Source organism: Squalius cephalus (genome assembly GCF_949319135.1).
Source record: "Squalius cephalus genome assembly, chromosome: 19".
Classification (NCBI taxonomy): Eukaryota; Metazoa; Chordata; class Actinopteri; order Cypriniformes; family Leuciscidae; genus Squalius; species Squalius cephalus.
Genome location: NC_137140.1, coordinates 30,915,364 through 30,936,833, shown reverse-complemented (window position 1 = coordinate 30,936,833; position 21,470 = coordinate 30,915,364). Strand labels below are relative to the sequence as shown.

At 37.1% G+C, this 21,470-nt stretch overlaps 1 protein-coding gene across 1 annotated transcript in view; it reads right to left on the bottom strand.

Annotated features, from left to right (window-relative positions):
* The window catches only part of cdh12b (cadherin 12b), a 148,440-nt gene that overhangs the window by 7,842 nt on the left and 119,128 nt on the right, over nucleotides 1-21,470 (bottom strand). Inside the window, exons 7-11 of the mRNA XM_079851466.1 lie at nucleotides 21,003-21,256; nucleotides 17,120-17,256; nucleotides 9,044-9,165; nucleotides 7,333-7,450; nucleotides 4,667-4,918 (exon numbers count right to left, since the gene is read on the bottom strand). Coding sequence (XP_079707592.1) covers nucleotides 4,667-4,918; nucleotides 7,333-7,450; nucleotides 9,044-9,165; nucleotides 17,120-17,256; nucleotides 21,003-21,256 — 883 coding nt within the window. The remainder of the gene's footprint in view (nucleotides 1-4,666; nucleotides 4,919-7,332; nucleotides 7,451-9,043; nucleotides 9,166-17,119; nucleotides 17,257-21,002; nucleotides 21,257-21,470) is intronic.

Below are 21,470 nucleotides of genomic sequence, written 5' to 3'. Positions count from 1 at the left end.
AGTGCCCCCAAGTGACAGATATTTGCATTGTAATTCTCAACCATTGTCAGACATGTAGCCTATTTTCTGAGTCAATGTTTGTGATTTGACTGGCAGACGCAGGAGATAGGTTAGAGATTGATAAGCCCTCGTCCTCGGTACGCTGATCTCTTGCTCAGTCTGCCATGACTGCATCCATGGAGTGGGAAATGGGTCAGTCTGACAAATGAAGCACCGATAATGGCTTATCTCCAGCTCGACAATGTGTTCTCTTTCTGCGCTGTCTGTGATCCTGGCTGGCACCTTTAGCAAGGACGCAGTGATGCTGAGAGGTGCTTGCCGGTATCTGTGAGACAGGTCAGTCTTTAGAGCGCTGCAGCAGTCTCTTAAATACAAGCTGTCACGTAATGGTAAAAGATGGATTGACTGTTTTTTCTAAGTGGTGTGAAGATCAGCTTAATGAAATGATGACTGAAGGTCATTCTACAACTGGAAATGGTGTATACAGTGGGAACAATTAAAAGTATAAGACTTGTATGCATTTCTTTCTTTTTTTTCTGTGGAACACAAAATAACATTTTGAAAAATGTTGGTAACCAAATGGATCAGTTCCCATTTGACCTCTTTTGTATGATTAAAAATTACAACGGAAATCAATGGAAACCAAAAGATGATACCAACATTCTTCAAGTAAATGATTTTTAATTTTTGGGTTTACTATCCCTTTAAAGAGAGATTTGTGATGTCAGCTGAAAAGGAAATCCATTTGTCGAGCAAGTTATTACAAAACAACCATTTTCCTCTTATTTGTAATACAAGCAATATGATTTGCATTAAGAATATTTTCATGTTGACTTACACTCACCTAAAGGATTATTAGGAACACCTGTTCAATTTCTCATTAATGCAATTATCTAATCAACCAATCACATGGCAGTTGCTTCAATCATTTAGGGGTGTGGTCCTGGTCAAGACAATCTCCTGAACTCCAAACTGAATGTCAGAATGGGAAAGAAAGGTGATTTAAGCAATTTTGAGCGTGGCATGGTTGTTGGTGCCAGACGGGCCGGTCTGAGTATTTCACAATCTGCTCAGTTACTGGGATTTTCACGCACAACCATTTCTAGGGTTTACAAAGAATGGTGTGAAAAGGGAAACACATCCAGCATGCGGCAGTCCTGTGGGCGAAAATGCCTTGTTGATGCTAGAGGTCAGAGGAGAATGGGCCGACTGATTCAAGCTGATAGAAGAGCAACTTTGACTGAAATAACCACTCGTTACAACCGAGGTATGCAGCAAAGTATTTGTCACAACACGCACAACCTTGAGGCGGATGGGCTACAACAGCAGAAGACCCCACCGGGTACCACTCATCTCCACTACAAATAGGAAAAAGAGGCTACAATTTGCACGAGCTCACCAAAATTGGACAGTTGAAGACTGGAAGAGTCAGATGAGTCTCGATTTCTGTTGAGACATTCAGATGGTAGAGTCAGAATTTGGCATAAATAGAATGAGAACATGGATCCATCATGCCTTGTTACCACTGTGCAGGCTGCTGGTGGTGGTGTAATGGTGTGGGGGATGTTTTCTTGGCACACTTTAGGCCCCTTAGTGCCAATTGGGCATCGTTTAAATGCCACGGCCTACCTGAGCATTGTTTCTGACCATGTCCATCCCTTTATGACCACCATGTACCCATCCTCTGATGGCTACTTCCAGCAGGATAATGCACCATGTCACAAAGCTTGAATCATTTCAAATTGGTTTCTTGAACATGACAATGAGTTCACTGTACTAAAATGGCCCCCACAGTCACCAGATCTCAACCCAATATAGAGCATCTTTGGGATGTGGTGGAACGGGAGCTTCGTGCCCTGGATGTGCATCCCACAAATCTCCATCAACTGCAAGATGCTATCCTATCAATATGGGCCAACCTTTCTAAAGAATGCTTTCAGCACCTTGTTGAATCAATGCCACGTAGAATTAAGGCAGTTCGGAAGGCGAAAGGGGGTCAAACACAGTATTAGTATGGTGTTCCTAATAATCCTTTAGGTGAGTGTATATGGTCAATGTCAAAAATAACTAATCAACTTTTTCTTCGAAAATGTCGCCTTCTGTTAATACAATGCATTCCAGTTTTCTTTCAACCATAATGGCTAATGCAGGAAGGCCTAAATTGTATTTGAGGTCTTGTCAGACCCTCTTCTTTTGTGATTCAACTTAATTTGCTCTACTTTGAAAAAAAAAAAAAAGAAAAGCAAGCAAAGCCTTGTGTCCTTTGTAGGTGTATTGTGGAGGGATAAAGAAAGGAAATGAGTTGAAATTTGATGGAGACAGAGGAGTTAAAAGCATGAATGCTGAAATAGCAGAGAGGAGAATGGGAATGAAAATAGTGACATCTAAACAAATCAAAACGTTAGAGCTCATCAACAGGAAGCTGGACCACTGCTTCTCATAAATACTACTGTGTTTTGTGCACATTAGTTTTTGACAGACATCGATGTATTGATATTCAAATGATGGATCGTAAAGTAATAATTATTTATTTCTTATCCAGTAAGTATTCAGTGGAGTGATTGATGCCCATGAGTGTGTTATGTCGATGCTTTTAGTTCTAATATTCCAACCAATAGCCAGATTAAGTTTTTGACAGACGTGATAACATGCGTAAGTGCACTATTTTTGCTTTCTGGGTAATTATAAAACGTGCTGGAGGCGTTTCGAAATGCTTTTTGTGTTATTCATTACACTTATTTTACGGAATGAAGTTTATTGCGTGGCATAAATGTTACTCAAGAGACAGACATTTTTGGCTTGTCAAAAATGTTACATTCAGCTTTCGCAAATTCATTAACTTTTGAAAATTAAGTTTTTTTTTTTTTTTACCAGGAAAGGAGTGGCTTTGATGCACAAAGTTGTCGTGTCTTATAACACTTTTTATTTTATTTTTAAACCCCTGGAAATGCAGATCCTGTTGTAAATAATAGTGGAAAATCACTTTTCCATTATAGCAGATTTTGACTAGATAGTACTAAAGTGACTAGATTCAAAAGTTTCAGGTAGTACGTTTTTAAAAGCAATTGATACTTTTATTCAACAAGGATGAATCTGACTGATCAAATGTTACAGTAAAGATTTTCACAACATATCTATCTGAATATAGATGACCTCAGTTCTACTTAATTTTCCACGTTCCACTGCATTTTGCACACAGCTGGAAGTTCAATCCTGACCTTGCAGTCTGTGCTGATGACAAAACTTATATCATGCAGACTTGTCCACGTTCCGGTCCAGCTCGCAGATAGTCTGTGTGTTGTAATTTTCCTGAAGTATAGGCTTAAGTGTCAGTCCGGTGGACATACACATCATTTCCGACAGAAAGGCTACAGTGAGATCTGTGTCTGAGGTTCATTCGAGGACAGCCGAGTGCTAACCTCATTTTGTTGAGCACGCTCTTACTTAATGACCAGCCAGCCCACACAAATTACCATGGAAACGAGGCCATAAAAGTCTCCACTTCATTCCTCACCCCTCCACCCCAACACCCCGCACATCCCGTATGCAAATTAAGTGGGTTTATAACTCCTGAGGTTTCCCCCGTCTTGACCTCAGGGGTTAAGTTAACATAGAAAGTAATTCAGCCTGCATGCGATCTGATGTTAATGACACTCGGCGATTTAGGGCTTTCACTATGACATTGATGGGCGAAGACAAGAAAAAAAGGGAGTCCAAGAAGCGCTTAAAGCCAGCTGAAAATATACTTTTTAAAGTGCATGATTGATTAATGTTAATTCAAACAAAGACGTAACAAACAACAACTTCGCATCATAATCACTTTCCTTTTTCGACTGATGTAACAATTTCTCAAATCTCCCCTCCAACTGCCTCATTGTTGCACTTTTCATGATCCAATCAGTATTTTTCTTTATCAAATGCTTTTACTTTGAGATATTACATATTACAGAAATAAAATAATTTGCGAATGTGCTTCATGGCTAAGTTCAAGGTAAGTGTGTAATTTTAAAAACTCTAGCATCACAAAATGATATTGTAAAAATAATGCTGTTTGGAACACTATTACTCAGGATATTTTCTGTATGACCTAGAGTACTCCATCTGCCAAAATGATCTTCCATTTGGGTGACTGATAAACTGGAAGAATCTATTTCTGGGCTCATTTTTTTGATCCTACACTCTAATATATACTTTGCACCAAATTGGATTCAAATTGCAAAATGATTTTCAAAATGATAACTGAATGGCAAGGTCACGTGACAGGCACAGTAAAGTCATGTGAAAGCAATGTGGCATATTAGATTCATTGTCAATTAATGCATTCTATTTAACCTATTTTTTTTATTAGTAGGCTGTATACAGTATATACTGTACACTATTTGTAACATGTAAGCTAGTGTTCCATTCCAAAATAAAAAAATAAAAAAAATAGATAATGACTGTTTTTATTTATTTATTTGGAAATATTGTGATTAAAAAGTGCTTGTGCTATGACGGACACTATCACAGTTCCTTTAGTTATCTTTCAAAATAAGGTCCTGGCAGCTTTTGCTTTGCAGTATGCATTGTCACTCCATACTGAGCTGGGATTACATCTGGTAAATGGAGTATGGACAGGCAGCTCTCTCTCTCTGTCAAACGCTCTGATGGATGGATGTTTTCTTACCCAGCAGTATGACGATGCACACCAGAATAGCGATCAGGGCTCCGGTACTGAGGCCCACAGGGAGGAAAATGGCTTCAGCGCTGCATGTTAATAAAGATCCCTCGGTGTCACAGCCACAGACGCGGATGGTGAGAGTACTGGTACTGCTCAAAGTCTGGAGGCCGCCGTCCTCAATCACCACTGGAAGGTGGTAGATCTCCTGAGACCACCTTTTAAAACCACTACGCAGGGCCACGACCCCAGCAGTGTTATCTAGGTAAAAAAAAAAAAAACAGCAGACATTTTAAAAATTGTCTTGCCAAAATATTTTTTTTTTTTGCATTTTTATCGAAGGAAAAATAATGATTTTTTTTTTTTAATATTCATACTATTATTTTATTTGTAATATAAATATATGTATTAATAGTCATATTTTAATTATTTTAGATATAATTATTCAATATTACATTCATAAATAATATTTATTAAATATATTTTAATATGATTTAAAAGTATATATATATATATTATACATTTAAAAAAATATTATTTCTATTAGGTTCAGAAAGCGACAAGGGGGGCAAAAATCACCAAGATTACCTTACCTACACATTTTACTTTTTATTAAGCTTAATAATAACCCCCAAACACAGAAAACCACAAATTGTGCTTATGAACACACAGCTATTGATTGTTTGGTGATTTTGTTACCAGACATAGCTCCGCAGGAAGTATGCTCATTATAAAGGATTATTATTGATTTACCATAACCGCTGCATCCTTCATCCAGATGATTCTGTGCATCACAAAAAGCTCTCTTGCATGATTTTTCATAGTGAACAATCTATTCAGTGTTTAGTGTACTATGCAGTCTCAACAGGGATATCACACTACAGCTGAGTGCCGGATCCCCCTCAGGCGTCTAAATAAAATGCTTTATCTCTTTGAGGAGATTGTTTGAGCCTGAACATTCATCTGCAATGATTTCAGGAGGTAGAGAAACTCTTTCACAATCTGCCTTCTGGTGACCTACTGTAACATTGCTGGTCAACTGAGATTTATATCTTCCTGAAGGCTACTCCATCTCTCTGACTCAGTTCCAAACCCTTCCAACAGAATCGGACATTTTCATGCTCCTAATCTGATGACGTGGTAAACAAAATGCAGTTTTAAATGGTGCTTTTTAAAAGAGATAAGGCTACTTCTAATGCTGAATACAAATATTTATAATAATGTATAACATTTCCCTTGACAGCTGCCATTTTAAATGGCATGTTTTACATGACATACATATTTTACAATGTGTTATCTATCATTGACATCATTAAACTTGAATAGGTAAATTTACACTCAATATAGACAACTAAATCTATTAGAATTTAACTAAATATTGAATTACAAAAATATTTTTGTGCTATACGGTACTTATGTGAATCTGTGAATATTTTTTTTTGCCATGAGCAGTCTGTAAAAATTGATTCATTAAGGTGAATCAGACTTCTCTGCACTAGTAGATTCTTTTGACAACAGTTTCAGAAGACAGAGACACAGCATTGATTATATATAGGACAGCATTATTTTCTTGTGATGATCATAGCACAGCTATGATCTCTAAAAATGTGATTCTATGTCACAAAACTAAACAGAATTGTGTTTTTCACAAAATATTTTTCCTTGTAGCAACACCCATGCTCCAGTCATAAAGGTTAAATGGCAATAAACAATGTCGCTGTTTGTGTTTTATAAAATCAGTGCGGTTTAGTTGGTGTTTTAATGTTCAGAGAAATGACATGTTGTCAAAAGACTTGGCCAGCATCCTGGCGGCTGTAAGTTGCTGGTTATGAACTCTGATCAGCCCACCTGACCTTGTCTCTGTGACTTTATGCTGACCGCATTTTCTTGACGGGTGGGCATTTTCAAGAAAATCTTGCATGTTACAGGTAGACCCTTTTCACCTTTTTTTCTGAACTGCCCGCAGCGGAAACTGTCACCTTGTCCCAGTAAATCACATCTTAAGTGTGCATCCATGCCTAAAGTGAGGACAGCCATTTCATAAGGCCAAAAAAAGTGAGTGTAGTGGAAGAATAGCACGTCAGCTGCGTTATAATAAACAATTACATAAAACACAGTGTCATGATTTTTCTTGAATTAAATATTTTTTAACCTAAAGATTGCATGCACAAAGAGCAATTTTTAGGATATAAGGGATATCTATCTATCTATCTATCTATCTATCTATCTATCTATCTATCTATCTATCTATCTATCTATCTATCTATCTATCTATCTATCTATCTATCTCTCTCTCTCTCTCTCTCTCTCTCTCTCTCTCTCTCTCTCTCTCTCTCTCTATATATATATATATATATAGGTTTGTGTGTGTAATACTGAAAATGAAAATCCAAAAATAATGGATAATAACAGATGCTAAAATGAAATAGTACATTTATTAATTTGTTTGGTGATTTAATAATTAATTATTTTTTTATATTGTATTAACAATTGAATTATGTACTTAATAATTTATTTAAATAATGCAACACTTATTTATTGATATAATGTTGAGTAATTTGGCCCTCCATACACTTGTGTATGAAATTATACATAAATCTATAACTGTATATATATATGTGTGTTTTTCTTCTTCCAAACAGATCACTTGACTAGGAAATAACAGCCATACTCACTCCCAAAGTCTCTGATGGTGAAGTTTTTGGTCTTCACTCCCTCTTGAGGAGATTTGAAGGAAAATCTTTGTCCGGCTTGAGGGAGATCCTGGTCATTTGCACTGATGACCTGAACCACCTGTGACACAAAGTTAATCGAAAGATTATTGATCAGGGTTTAAGAACTGATCTTAAACGGTCTCTGATGGCACATTTTATCACTGCTGGACACCCAGAATGTGGCAAAAATGTAAAATTAAAGTAATCATTGCATAACTTATCTCTTGTTTAAAGTCACCATGAAATCAAAATGTACAATGATTGTTTTTAATTAAATGATTTATATGTGCACATCATCATCTTGTGTCCTCATAATCTTTAATCAAATTAACCCCTTCCTCTTTTAGCAACATCTCTTCTCTGATAGGGTGAGGGCGGGGCAATGTGTCACTCACATGAGATCCACCAATAGCGGCAAACCACAAACATCCAACAACCAATCAATTCCCCATGGACAAAATCAAGCCCTGCCCTACATTCTTCTCATTCGAGAAACAGTTTCACTCAGATATGTCACAACAGGGAATAAAAGACGAATACAACTTCTGTTTAAATGTTTTATGGTGAATATTGAATGTTCTAATGATTTATGAAGGTTATTAGTGAACACAGGCAAATAAACTCTTGGGCAGTTATATTAAACTTTATTAAATATACATTATTAAAATTGAAATTAATATATTCAGGTATTTATGGACAAACTATAGTCATAAATAAACATTATCTGTAACCATGGGGGTTTTAAAAGATAGAGAATGTAGAAAACTCATTTTCCATAATTAATGGAGATATATATACAGCCACATAATATACTTTATAAAAAAACAACAACCCAATTTACAGTGCTTTATGTATATGAAGCAATTAAACTCACAGCATTAAATGAAGCATAATTAAAAAACTAGTCACAAGCGGATGAATGTACGCATCAGCCGGAAACATGTGCTCAATAATAATGTTTAAAACACTGCTCCTGTGGTTTTTCTTCTCCATTCTGCATCTAAAACCAATTAGTCTGCTTTCACATCCAGTGATCATGAAACACTGTGCACTAACATCGCAAGCAGATCGATCTTCTGTGGCTAGCAGACATCCGTACCGCCCACCCTCCCGCTGGCATCACCTGCTGTAGAGCTGTCACAGGCACCACAGGTGCATGCTGGGTAGGACGATTAGCACAGCTCTAATGCATCACTTACCCACCAGGCTCTTCCTGTCCAATGTATCAATGAACATAGTTCTGGCCAGAAGCATCATACATATTCAAACTAAGAAAAGGAGAATTTTTAACGGAACAAGTGTTTTTCTTTTGCTTTTTCTTTTCTTTTCTACCATTACTGCCATCAAGTGAGACAGGAATGTGAAAATAAAATAAAATATATTGTATACAATTCAATAACTCATAATTAGGTTTTTAGAAAGGTTTTCCTGTTCACTCTGAGGTTCAGAGTTTATAGAGGGTAAGATAAATTAGGAAATACATGGGCACACACACACACACACACACACTGTACCTGGCTAGAACAGGGAATATACTGCACTTTCTGGAATTAATGAGATTGTCAGAGTCTGCAGTCTGTCATACATCATCTTAAATGGCTCATTAGACCAGAATTGGTTTTCGACATGCAAACATACACACATGCACACACAACCATTTATATGCACTCACCTGCCCGACTTTGGCGCTCTCACACACAAAGGTCTCGTAAGGCATGGCCAGCTCTGGTGGAAACTCATTAATGTCCAGCACATGAACTGTGACGGCCACTCTACTGGTCAGCACTGGGTTATCTACACAAACAACACACACGTAAGATATTATGACAAACAGCGCCATGTGAACTTTGCTTTACTCATTACATACGTTACAATGCACACATTTACAGTCGTTCTTCAGTTAGGGGAACTTTTCTGTTCCTCCCCAAATAAACATTCCAATATCTACGCCATGATACATTTATAAATAAGCTTTGGATGGTGAAAATTTGGGTACGATTCTTCAGTAAGATTTTTTTAAAGCAAAGTAATACTTTAATTAAGCAATGATATATTAAAATCATCAAAATTGACAGTAAAGACATTTATAATGTCACAAAAGATTTTTATTTTTTTAAAAATGCTTGGGTATAATAACTGCACGCTATTAAGCATTAGTAAAGCATTAGTAAATAGTCAATTCATCATTTATGAAGCATTAATAGACATTAATAAGCAGTTTATAAATACAGCTATAAATGCTTTATTCTTGATTTATAAGCATACCTATAATGTGTTTAGTAATTGTATTTTCATACTTTATTAATTATCAATTTATAATTTCTAAATGAAGTATTGCATTATTTACATACCAGTTATTTAGGAGTTGTCAGTGATTAATAAGATCACCTAGAAAGTGTAAGTAAATGTAGTAGATTCAGGTAGTTATAAAGCATTTAGTAGTGGTCACTTAACTGTTTTTGTGAGCTCATCTAAAGTGAGGACTAGTTATGCCTTGTAAAGCATTTACAAATGAGATTTAAAGGCTCACTGATCTTCTAAACAGAAAAAGGAAAGAAACACAACACAGTGACACAGAACATAAAAATATTTAACAGCCTTTAAATCTCCTTTATAAACGCTTTACAAGGCATAAATAGTCCTCACTTTAGATGAGCTCACAAAAATAGTTAACTGACCACTACTAAATGCTTTATAACTACCTGAATTAACCCTGAATTAGTAGAAATACATGTTAATAAAGCATTTATTAACATACTAAGTAATTATTATGTATGAATAATAAGATGTATGAATGTACATTTCAGTAGTTTATTAATCAATTACTCATACTTTCTAAGGGATCTTATGAACCACTGACAACTCCTAAATAACTGGTTTGTAAATAATGCAATACTTCATTTAGAAATGATAAATTGATCATTAATAAAGTATGAAAATACAATTATTAAACACATTATACATATGCTTATAAATCAAGAATACAGCATGTACAGTATAGCTGTATTTAACTGCTTATTAATGTCTATTAATGGTTTATCAATGATGAATTAACTATTTACTAATGATTAATAGTGTGCAGTTATTATAAAGTGTTACCGCAAATCATCATATTCGAATGATTTCTGAAGGATCATGTGACACTGAAGACTGGAGTAATGATGCTGAAAATTCAGCTTTGCATCACAAGAATAAATTACATTTTAAAATATATTCAAGAGTTAATTTAAATCGCAGTAATATTTAACAACATTACTGTTTTACTGTGTTTTTGATCAAATGAATGCAGAAGACTTCTTCGAAACACATAAAAAAATCGACCCAACCCCTAACATTTGAACGGTAGTACAGATTGAAGCAATTACTTTTTTGAAAATATTTCAAGTACCCAAACAGAGTGTTTAAAACAGAATCACCGATACATTTTATAACTGCAGGTATGATGGATTCAAAACCACTTTGCATTTGGATTGGATCACATTAAAAACTCCACACTTCCTTCACTAAAATCATACATAGACGGCCTATCACATGAGCTTTCTATTGAGGAACCAAAGGGTCTGAAAATATAATTTACAGGCATAAAGAAAGAGTGGCACACTGTACTAAAGATTTGAACATTATGTTCTGAACCATACTACTATACTGCCACCATGTGGTTTTACATAAATAATTTAAAGGGTTTTTAAATATTATTCCTAAACTGTCTATTCTATTCTATTCTATTCTATTCTATTCTATTCTATTCTATTCTATTCATAAAACTACACAAAAAGATGTCTTTCATCATTTTTTAACTGAATAACATGGTTAATAAAATAAAACCGAAGATAATCCAAAGTTTCTAGCTGACACACAAGGTCATTGGTGTCCTCTCTGGCACAGCTGTTGATGTTCGAACACGTCTTGCTGATATTGTTTGAGCGGGCAGTGTGTGGAGGTGAACATCAGTGCGGAATAAACTTTTATAGATCAGATTCGTGAGATGGGCTCAGCATGTCTGAGGAGAAGGTGAGAAGGCTTAGAACGAGGGATCTGAACTCATCCCTCCCAGGGGTCCCGTATAAAGCCAAGACCTGTGGGCGACCTTGATGAAGATGAGCAATCTTCCTGGAGAGAAAGAGAGTGAGGGAGTGTGTGTGTGTGTGTGTGTGTGTGTGTGTGTGTGTGTGTGTGTGTGTGTGTGTGTGTGTGCGCGCAGCTGTTTGTTACTTCAGCTCCAGGAACTCCAGGGTGTCTGATGTCCAGTAAAAAAATACAAATAAATGAAAATAATACTGTTGCTACAATTTATCTGAGATCTGACACATCATAATTATCCAGGCCTTGTGCTTCTGCCCCAAATGTCCTGCAGAAAATGACTTGTTGTGTAGCCAATACTGGAGTTTTGAAAGAGATTTAAAAAAAGAAAAATGTTTTGGCTAACTAAATGTTAAATGCTAAATTTGAACCCGCGTAGTATTTAATATGTTCATACATGGTAACACATTATAATTTTCTAACTTAACTTTTAGGCATTTCTATTTGTCATTATAAAGCTTAACATAATCTATGAACAATATCAATAGTATCTTGAAAATAATGTTACAATTCAGGGTGTGAACTTTGACCCATAATTCTATATGACTGTCTTTTAAGTGTGTGTGTGTGTGTGTGTGTGTGTGTGTGTGTGTGTGTGTGTGTGTGTGTGTGTGTGTGTGTGTGTTTCATGCTGATGAAAATGGTGAGGTTGCTATATTCTATAGGCTTTACGCTGAACACCGCGTGAACAAACAGGTCTTCATCGCATCTGCTTGTCGGACAAAATGTTAGCAGTATGAACTAACAAAAAATATTTAGATATCAATCTCAATATGCAATGGACATCGGTTATGCTTATATTTTAGGCAGCTCTATATTGAATGAAAAACATCCAAAAAAACATGAACCGGAAGCGATATATAGAATACGTATGTTTGTTTGCTCATAACCCGTATTGAAGTGGACAAATATAATTGACAAATGCCCTCAAAATTTATATTTATATTTGATGATTGAAAAAGTAATGCATAACGAGGCTATAATGAACATATATAAAATAATTTTCACTAATGATGTTGTTAATGTTACAATTTTCATAGAATATATCCTTTAAACCTATAAGCTTTAATCTAGTTAACCATGGCTTTAACAAGGACGGATTTAACCACTAGATGGTGATGTTGTATAAGAGTGAAATCACCAGACTTTTAGACAGAGTAACAACCAGTAAATGTGTCTTTATGTGTCTTTGTGATGTTTTTGCCGTTTGCTTTGCAGGTTTGACAGACAATTTGTGTACATTAGCTTGTTATGAGAAAAACACTTTCCTTTCCATTAACTTGATTGTGTCCCCGTTTTCAACTGGTATTGATGTAAACAGGGCAAATAATTATGTCTGCTGAAACACATTTTTTTCTACAGTAACTGTAGAGTAAAAAAAAGCTGTTTTCTTCAACTAGCTGACTATTCATAGAAGGGATTATGTAAATCAAGGGTATCTGTGTGTTCTAATGGAAACTAAGGGCTGAAGTTTTCATCATGTGCAACAAGCGTGAAATGTTTGGAAACTGCGTGCTGACTCGTGCTTTCCTCAGCATTTTCATATTTAGTACAATATGATTCAGAGACTCCAGAACATCTGGAATTCCACCTGGTGTGACATTAACACTGTTAAAAAGCTCAGGAGAGAGGCAGAAATACAAGAATCTGCTAAATATGCTAGACTAGCTTGTGATGGTGTTAAACAGGTGTTCTGCGCATCTCGTAATCACTGGTTCTGAGAGATATAAAAGCAGTCACGCATGTTTTACAAGACTCTGTATAATGCTAGTGAGGGAATTGCACATCACACGCTGGTGAAAAGAGCATTTATAAGATGTAAGACTGCAAAAAATGGGTGGTTCAATACTTCTTGTGTTTATATAAATTTACAGCTCTAAATAGCAGAGGTGGGTGAAATTTTTTTAACAAACTAACTTTTAGGGACATGCTAAATAGTAAAATGGACTATTCAGCTGGGATGCCTGAACAATGATCTTTTTTATATAAATATATTTTATGTATGTCAATGTAACACAAAAAAGTATAAATATATAAATAATTTTTCTAATCAAGGTTTCTAATCAAGGTTTTAATCAATAAATAAAATATATTTTCAAACAACAATGCAAATCTAATATAAATGTGTTATTCAAAAAGTAAAAAAATAGTAGAGATGGCTTAGTTTATCAAGAATTGAAATATATTCTTTTTTTCTCATATTCAGAAAGGCATGAGTTATGAATGAACGACTATGTGCTCTGTGATGTGCTCTGTGTTTCTCTAAATCTGAATGATTCCATCAGGGAAACAGAAGGAACATAATGTAAAATTGTCTAAAATACACTGATAGTGAAGACAAAAACTGGATAAAAACTGAGCTTCTAATACATGGTGGACAATTCCCACTGCAGTAGAGGAGTGAAGTGCAACAGCTCTGACTTCTGCTAAGTCTCTCCCAAATTAGCTTTAGAAATCACAATTAGCATATCACCAGTGCAACCTTGAGAGACAGTGAGTAATAACCGTTACCATGGTGATAAAGGCTCAACTTTTAATGACCTCTCATCCCCATTCCGTCTTAATGAATGCGAGTCGCCGCGTTTGTAATTTTGATTGAGCACCACATAGCCTCCGAGATAATGGCTTTGGTGACTTCTCAACGGATTTGACGACTTGATGACGATGGATTTGCTTATTTACGTGCTGATTCAATCCACAGATCTTTTCCGACACAAACACAATTACAGCAATGACAAGTTTGACGTTGGTTCGTGATCGCCTTTCAAATGGCTGCCTAAAATAGTAAATGCGAAATGTAGTTTGCAACCCCTTTTACTTCCATAATCTGAAGGCCTTTCCAAATGAAATAGCATTTTCAACCAGAAAGATAAAAATTGTAGGCCGGGACTTTGAGAATTGATCGGCTTATGAAAACAGTGGGTGTTATTTAACACAACTGAGGTGGCTGGAGGGGAGGGCTGACATTGTAAAATGTGATTGTGTACTCAGTTACCCAAGAAAGTAATGGTAATATAAGGTAACTGCATGGGTTAAGATTAGGTTTAGGGACAGGTCCAGGGTTAGTACCTAGTTATTACCCAGTTATTGCAATTGCTATAATAAGTACATAGTATGTACACGTGGAAAAGTACTGTAAAATAAAGTGCTACAGTAAAATTAATTTGTGATGTCATCCAAAAAGGAAAGTCATTTAAGGGGTGGAGAATGTAAAAAAAAAAATTATATATATATATATATAATAATAATAAATACATAAAAAATATATACTGTTAAAGTTATATATATACACTGCTCAAAAAAAATTAAAGGAACACTTTGAAAACACATCAGATCTCAATGGGGAAAAATATCATGCTGGATATCTATACTAATATGGACTGGGTAATGTGTTATGAACGAAAGGATGCCACATCGTTTGATGGAAATGAAAATGATCAACCTACAGAGGATTGAATTCAAAGACACCCCGGAAATCTAAGTGAAAAAATGATGCAGCAGGCTTGTCAATTTTGCTGAAATTTCATTGCAGCAACTCAAAATGGTACTCAGTAGTTTGTATGGCCCCCACGTGCTTGTATGCATGCCTGACAACGTCGGGGCATGCTCCTAATGAGACGACGGATGGTGTCCTGGGGTATTTCCTCCCAGATCTGGACCAGCGCATCACTGAGCTCCTGGACAGTCTGAGGTGCAACCAGGTGATGTCAGATGGACCGAAACACAATGTCCCAGAGGTGTTCTATTGGATGTAGGTCATGTGAGCGTGGTGGCCCTTCAATGGTATCATTCCTTCATCCTCCAGGAACTGCCTGCATGCTCTCGCCACATGAGGCCGGGCATTGTTGTGCACCAGGAGGAACCCAGGACCCACTGCACCAGCATAGGGTCTGACAATGGATCCAAGGATTTCATCCCGATACCTAATGGCAGTCAGGGTGCCATTGTCTAGCCTGCAGAGGTCTGTGCGTCCCTCCATGGATATGCCTCCCCAGACCATCACTGACCCAGCACCAAACCGGTCATGCTGAAAGATGTTACAGGCAGCATAACATTCTCCACGGCTTCTCCAGACCCTTTCCTGTCTGTCACGTGCTCAGGGTGAACCTGCTCTTATTTGTGAAAACCACAGGGCACCAGTGGCGGACCTGCCAATTCTGGTGTTCAATGGGAAATGCCAATCGAGCTCCCTGGTGCTGGGCAGTGAGCACAGGGCCCACTAGAGGACGTCGGGCCCTCAGGCCACCCTCATGAAGTCTGTTTCTGATTGTTTGGTCAGAGACATTCACACCAGTGGCCTGCTGGAGGTCATTTTGTAGGGCTCTGGCAGTGCTCATCATGTTCCTCCTCGCACAAAGGAGCAGATACCGGTCCTGCTGATGGGTTAAGGACCTTCTACGGCCCTGTCCAGCTCTCCTAGAGTAGCTGTCTGTCTTCCTGGAATCTCCTCCATGCTCTTGAGACTGTGCTGGGAGACAGAGCAAACCTTCTGGCAATGGCACGTATTGATGAGCCATCCTGAAGGAGCTGGACTGCCTGCGCAACCTCTGTAGGGTCCAGGTATCGCCCCATGCTACCAGTAGTGACACTGACCCTAGCCAAATGCAAAACTGGTGAAAAACAGTCTGAAAAAAATGTCAGTGGCCTCCACCTGTAAAACCATTCCTGTTTTGGGGGTTGTCTCACTGTTGCCCATCTAGTGCACCTGCTGTTAATTTCATTAACACTAAAGCAGCTGAAACTGATTACCAACCCCCTCTGTTACTTAACTGACCAGATCAATATCCCAGGAGTTTAACTGACTTGATGCTATTCTCTGATTAAAAAGTGTTCCCTTTATTTTTTTGAGCAGTGTATATATATATATATATATATATATATATATATATATATATATATATATATATATATATATATATATATATATATATAAGTGTCTGCAAAGAGTTTTCATTTTGTTATAAAATATTTCAAATAAATGCTGTTCTTTTGAAGTTTCTATTCATTAAAAATCCTGAAAAAAGTATCACTCTTTTCACACAAAAAAAATAAAAAGGGTAGCAGTATTTTCAACATTGATAATTATCAGAAATGTTTCTTGAACAGCAAATCAGCATATTACAATGATTTCTGAAGGATCATGTACAAATTTTTAACAATATTGCAGTTTTTACTATATTTTCGATCAAATAAATGCACCCTTGGTGAGCATAAAATAAAACATTTAAAAAATCGTGCAGATGCTGCAGACTTAACATGCACCAATGAATTGTGAACAGTAAGACAGTAACATGAAAATATAAACTTTGAACTTGACTTTGAAACACCTTATCGTTAATGTTGTATCATTGTTGTTCATGATGACATAATGTCTTCTATAAATGACCACACTGATGGCAAGGAACAACTAATTCACCAGCAGTTTAAGAATTTGAGAATACATCAATTGTTAAATTCAGGAGGTCAAGGAGAAAAGAAAGACACTGTAGTAATGATACATATTCCAGGAGAGTCGTCATATTTTATGAATGCTCGTAAAAAGCAGACTTAATGGAATTTGCTGCTGACTGCGCAGTGATGGGCCACCGTAAATCCGTTAGATAAAATCCCTGCATTTAAGACAATTGGACTTTTATGAATCACTTCTGAGGTTCACAGCCATACTTACTAACTTTAGTGGCCACAACTGAAATGTTGTGCTGCGCTATACTCTCCCTGTCCAGAAGCTCATTGGTCGAGATGGTTCCTCTGACGGGATCGATGTCGAAGAAACTGTCCAGGTCGCTCTTCCAGTCAATGGAATACCTGAAGAACAAAGAACAGATTTAATTCATGCAGTACATTTGAGGGGCATATTCACCCTTACTAGGCTAGGCACTACTGTAGGCGATGTTCAAGGGTATATATTACCATTTTTGTCCTTCTTTTCTCGTCCTCACAGTTTTGCACAGTGCTCATTATGTTTGATTTAGTCATGCGGCAAGCAGGCAAGAAAATATTGTGCACTCTAGCGAACTGCTATGTGTGGGTCCAGTTTTGAACAGATGTGATGTCGGTGTAATAGCCTAGCAACCTTGTTAACACACCCCGTAACCATTCTCAGGGGGTGTTTTACATGCGTCTCGGTGAGACTTTGCCCCCCAGTATATGCATGAGAAAGTTGGCTTTGCGATGACCTCGTTCACATATACTTGACGGTTTGGACTCATTCTCTCACAAACACTTTTTCAAACCTGAACTTCTGGACGTATTAATGCATGGCTGGTATTTTCAACACTGCTTGTTTGTTTATTTGTGGCTTGACCTAGAATTGAGCAAAGGGAAATTAAGTGGGAGAGCTGGGTGAGGTGGGATGCTACGGGGTTTATAGTTTACACATTTCAGCTGCTGCCTTGTTAAATTTACTCAAAAGGTGGTCAACAAAAAGAAAAAGAAAAACATCTGAGGATTTTTGTGCATTTGCATTGGATTCTCAACAAAAAAGCCTTTGATGTTCTGATTCACAACCGTAAGGAGGCCTGATTCTCCATAATAATCATCATACACACCATACAGAGACTGCAGCAGTGGGAATGCAATGCATACAAATGACTCATTCTCAGTCTGTGTGTAACGATCACCAGAGAGAGTGCCCGGGATTACCATCAGAGGGCACTCCAACCCGAACAATCACCACACAGCCACAGACTCCATTTCCCATAATCCTTTGTCCATCGACTAATCAGCCATGATCACATTCACCTGTATGTCATTACCTTGTTTAGCTCACCCCATATAAGCCTGGTTTTCACAGATGTTTGGTGTTTTAAGCCCCCAACGGTGCCTTCCAGGCAGCGAGGGGATGGGTAGGGTATAGGGTTAAGGTTGAGGGTAGGGTTAAGGTTGAGGGTAGGGTTAAGGTTGAGGGTAGGGTTAGCTGCCTCTAAGGAGCCATTGGGGGCTTAAAACACCATCAAGCGTTTTCACATTCATTCCCTGCGAAGTCTTGTTTAGAGTTTGTACTGCAATTCCGAGCATTCTCTCTGTTGATCCCGCGTTCTTGGTGTTTGATCTTTGCCTGTTTCTTGGATTCCCCTTTTTGCCTGTGTCCCCTGCCTATTTGTTGTGTTAGTTTGTATGGACTGCCTTCCTGTGTTAGACCTGGCCTGTACTTTGGATTACGTCTTTGGATTACGTTTTTGGATTACCCTTTCAGAATAAACTGCATTTGGATCCTCAACCTTCATGTCTCGGAGCAGTATGTGACACTGTGTTAATATAGCACATTCAAAACAGGAAATAGTTGGGAAAAGAAAATATTGTTCAACCCTCAGGCCATGTTTACACCTGGTATTAAGATGCATTTTGGTCGATCGATTACAAGTAGATGAGGGAGACACATTCTCGTTTACATCTGGTGATTTATTCCTTCTCGGTTGTCCACTTCTGTACTGATTTCTTCGAGGGGAGGGTCTATGGGCGGGTAAATGTATGTTTTTTTTTTTTTTTTGAAAAAAAAAGATCTAATCTTTAGATCTAATCTTTAGATCTAATGGACAAAATAAGCTTGAGTAATTTACATATGAACACACGGGGAGCAACAGCTTTCATTTCTGCTTTTACAGACGCAAGACCACGCTGAACGCAGTGAGTGCATGTCAGAAATGGTGAGAGAACATTGTGCTTGGTATGTTTTTCATCTTCAAACCAAACTTGGGTCTACACAAGTTTTGGTTCATTTCTAATTAGCTGATCATTAACCTACTGTATCTGAGCAAAGCCTTTTTTAATTGAATTTTTTAAACAGCAAATGCTGCTGCTGCTGCAACAAAAAAAAAAAAAAAAAAAAAAAGCTTCAAACAGAATTTCAATATGATGCTTCATTAAACTTTACACGACTACGAGATTACAAAACAAACAGACTGATGAACAAATTATTCATTGTAGAAAGTAGTTAAGAGACCGGCTCGACAGACCCTTGGCTGTGCGGAGAGATGAAGCAGAACATCAAATTTGTCCTATTTTAACAACTTGCATAAGTCTTGTTCTATTCCTGTTGCATGATGTGAGAGTCAGTTAAACTAATGTCTATCTCCTGAATTTGATCAGGGGTCACACAGTCAGGATAGTTTGAGAATATTCCTATGTTGACTCAAAGCTAAAACATTCATAAGTATTTGGAAAAAATAAAGCAAGCGATGTGGGTCGATTCAGATGAAATAGCAGCTTCGCTGGGCCTGAGATCCAAATGTGTAATGAGATAAATATCCCAGAGGAAATGAGTGTGTTAAAAAGCAAACATTCATAAATACAGATGCATCTGAGGACAAATTGATCTAAAATCAACATGGAAGGCTGTTCAAAACCCATTTTACTTCCATAATATGATGGATTTACAAGCGCAACATGATATTATTAAAGAAGAAAAAAATGTATAAAAGATTGCGAATATAAACATTTTATTTATAACAAAAACCTGTTGGTGTGTGGCAAGATGATGAAAGAATAGCTAAAGAGAATAGTGATAATAGTACTAGTATCACTATAGAAGAGAATAGTATATGCATGCACATTTATGACTATTCTCTTTAACTATTCTCACTATTATCTTGGTTCTAGTCTGAACCTCTCTGATCAATCCTGAAACTGCAGTATTTCCCATTGCCTCATTAGGATGACTTTCTTATGTATAATTTCCTCATTTGTCAGTCACTTTGGGTAAATGCATCTTCTAAATGTATAAATGTAAATCTGATATTCTGTACAGAACTTTATTCCTCCTATATTTTGCCCACTTAACTCTTCGTTGAGTGGTTTACCTCAAGATGTTTCAGTTTGTGAACTGAAGCTGACGTGAACAACACAGCTTCGGATAACTTTACTTCTTTGATAAGTCCATCCATTTCTGATCTCTCTGAAGCTCTTTTCTTGACTCCTGTAGCTTGGAAAAAAAACCTTAAAAAGCTTTGAAAGTCATTGAAACTTTCGATACCAAAAAGCACTTTAGCTATCCTGCACGCGGTGGACACGCGCTGTGTATAGAAGTGTTTTAAAAGCTTTGTTCTTTTCGCACAGAAGCTCATTGGGGACTACTCTTTTCTGATGAGAAAGTGCCCATCCCCATTGAGCAATGTTACAATGTTTCTGAATAATTAACCAAGAAAGTCCCAAACAAAAGTAAAACAAAGCCCTTTCACAAATACAAATCCTTTCTTTGTCCATTTGGCTTTGTTATACTGAATGAAATATTCATAGAGAAACTGATTCACAGCGTGTTAGGTAGTGTTGGGACCCGGCAATGGTGCATCAATTGTTTGTCTTCTTGTAAAACTTTAAAAAGCAATCTTAAGAAGTGCAACTCTAAAACATAATGGATTATAAATCGAGGTAAATCTTTCAGGATGTTGCTGTTTTGACCTGAGTGTGCACAAAGATAATAGAGATGTGTCCGATGGACTGTGTCCAATTCTAATCTTTCTTTCTTTCAAAGGTACAATGGTAATGGCAAGGACATAGCTAACAACCCTCTGCGGTTACCAGCCCTGAGTCTTACTCTTGCTGTGTTTGCATACCTGACTGGACTGTTCCCTGCGTCGAGATCCTGTGCAGTCACGGCTCCTATAATGGTGCCTTGCGGCGTGTCCTCGTAAACATCCATCGTGTAGGAGGGTTTGCTGAAGACGGGAGGCTCATCCACATCCAGGACGTTTATCTTTACTGTTGCGGTGTCTTTAAACGGGCCAAAACCGTGGAACCGTGGATCCAGGTGTGCATTCGAGGCCTCCACTTTAAATGTGTACGCCTTTTTGGTCTCATAGTCCAGCGGCTAAGAGAAAGAGAAACAGAAAAGAAAAAAAGAAAAGTTCAGGTAAAGTGCGTGTTGAATTAGGCAAACCCAGAAAATATATATATATATATATATATATTTAAAAATATTTATTTATGTGATGCAAATATGAATTTTCCGCATCATTACTCCAGTCTTCAGTGTCACATGATCCTTCAGAAAGTTTATTTAATTTTTTTTATTTTTATTTTTT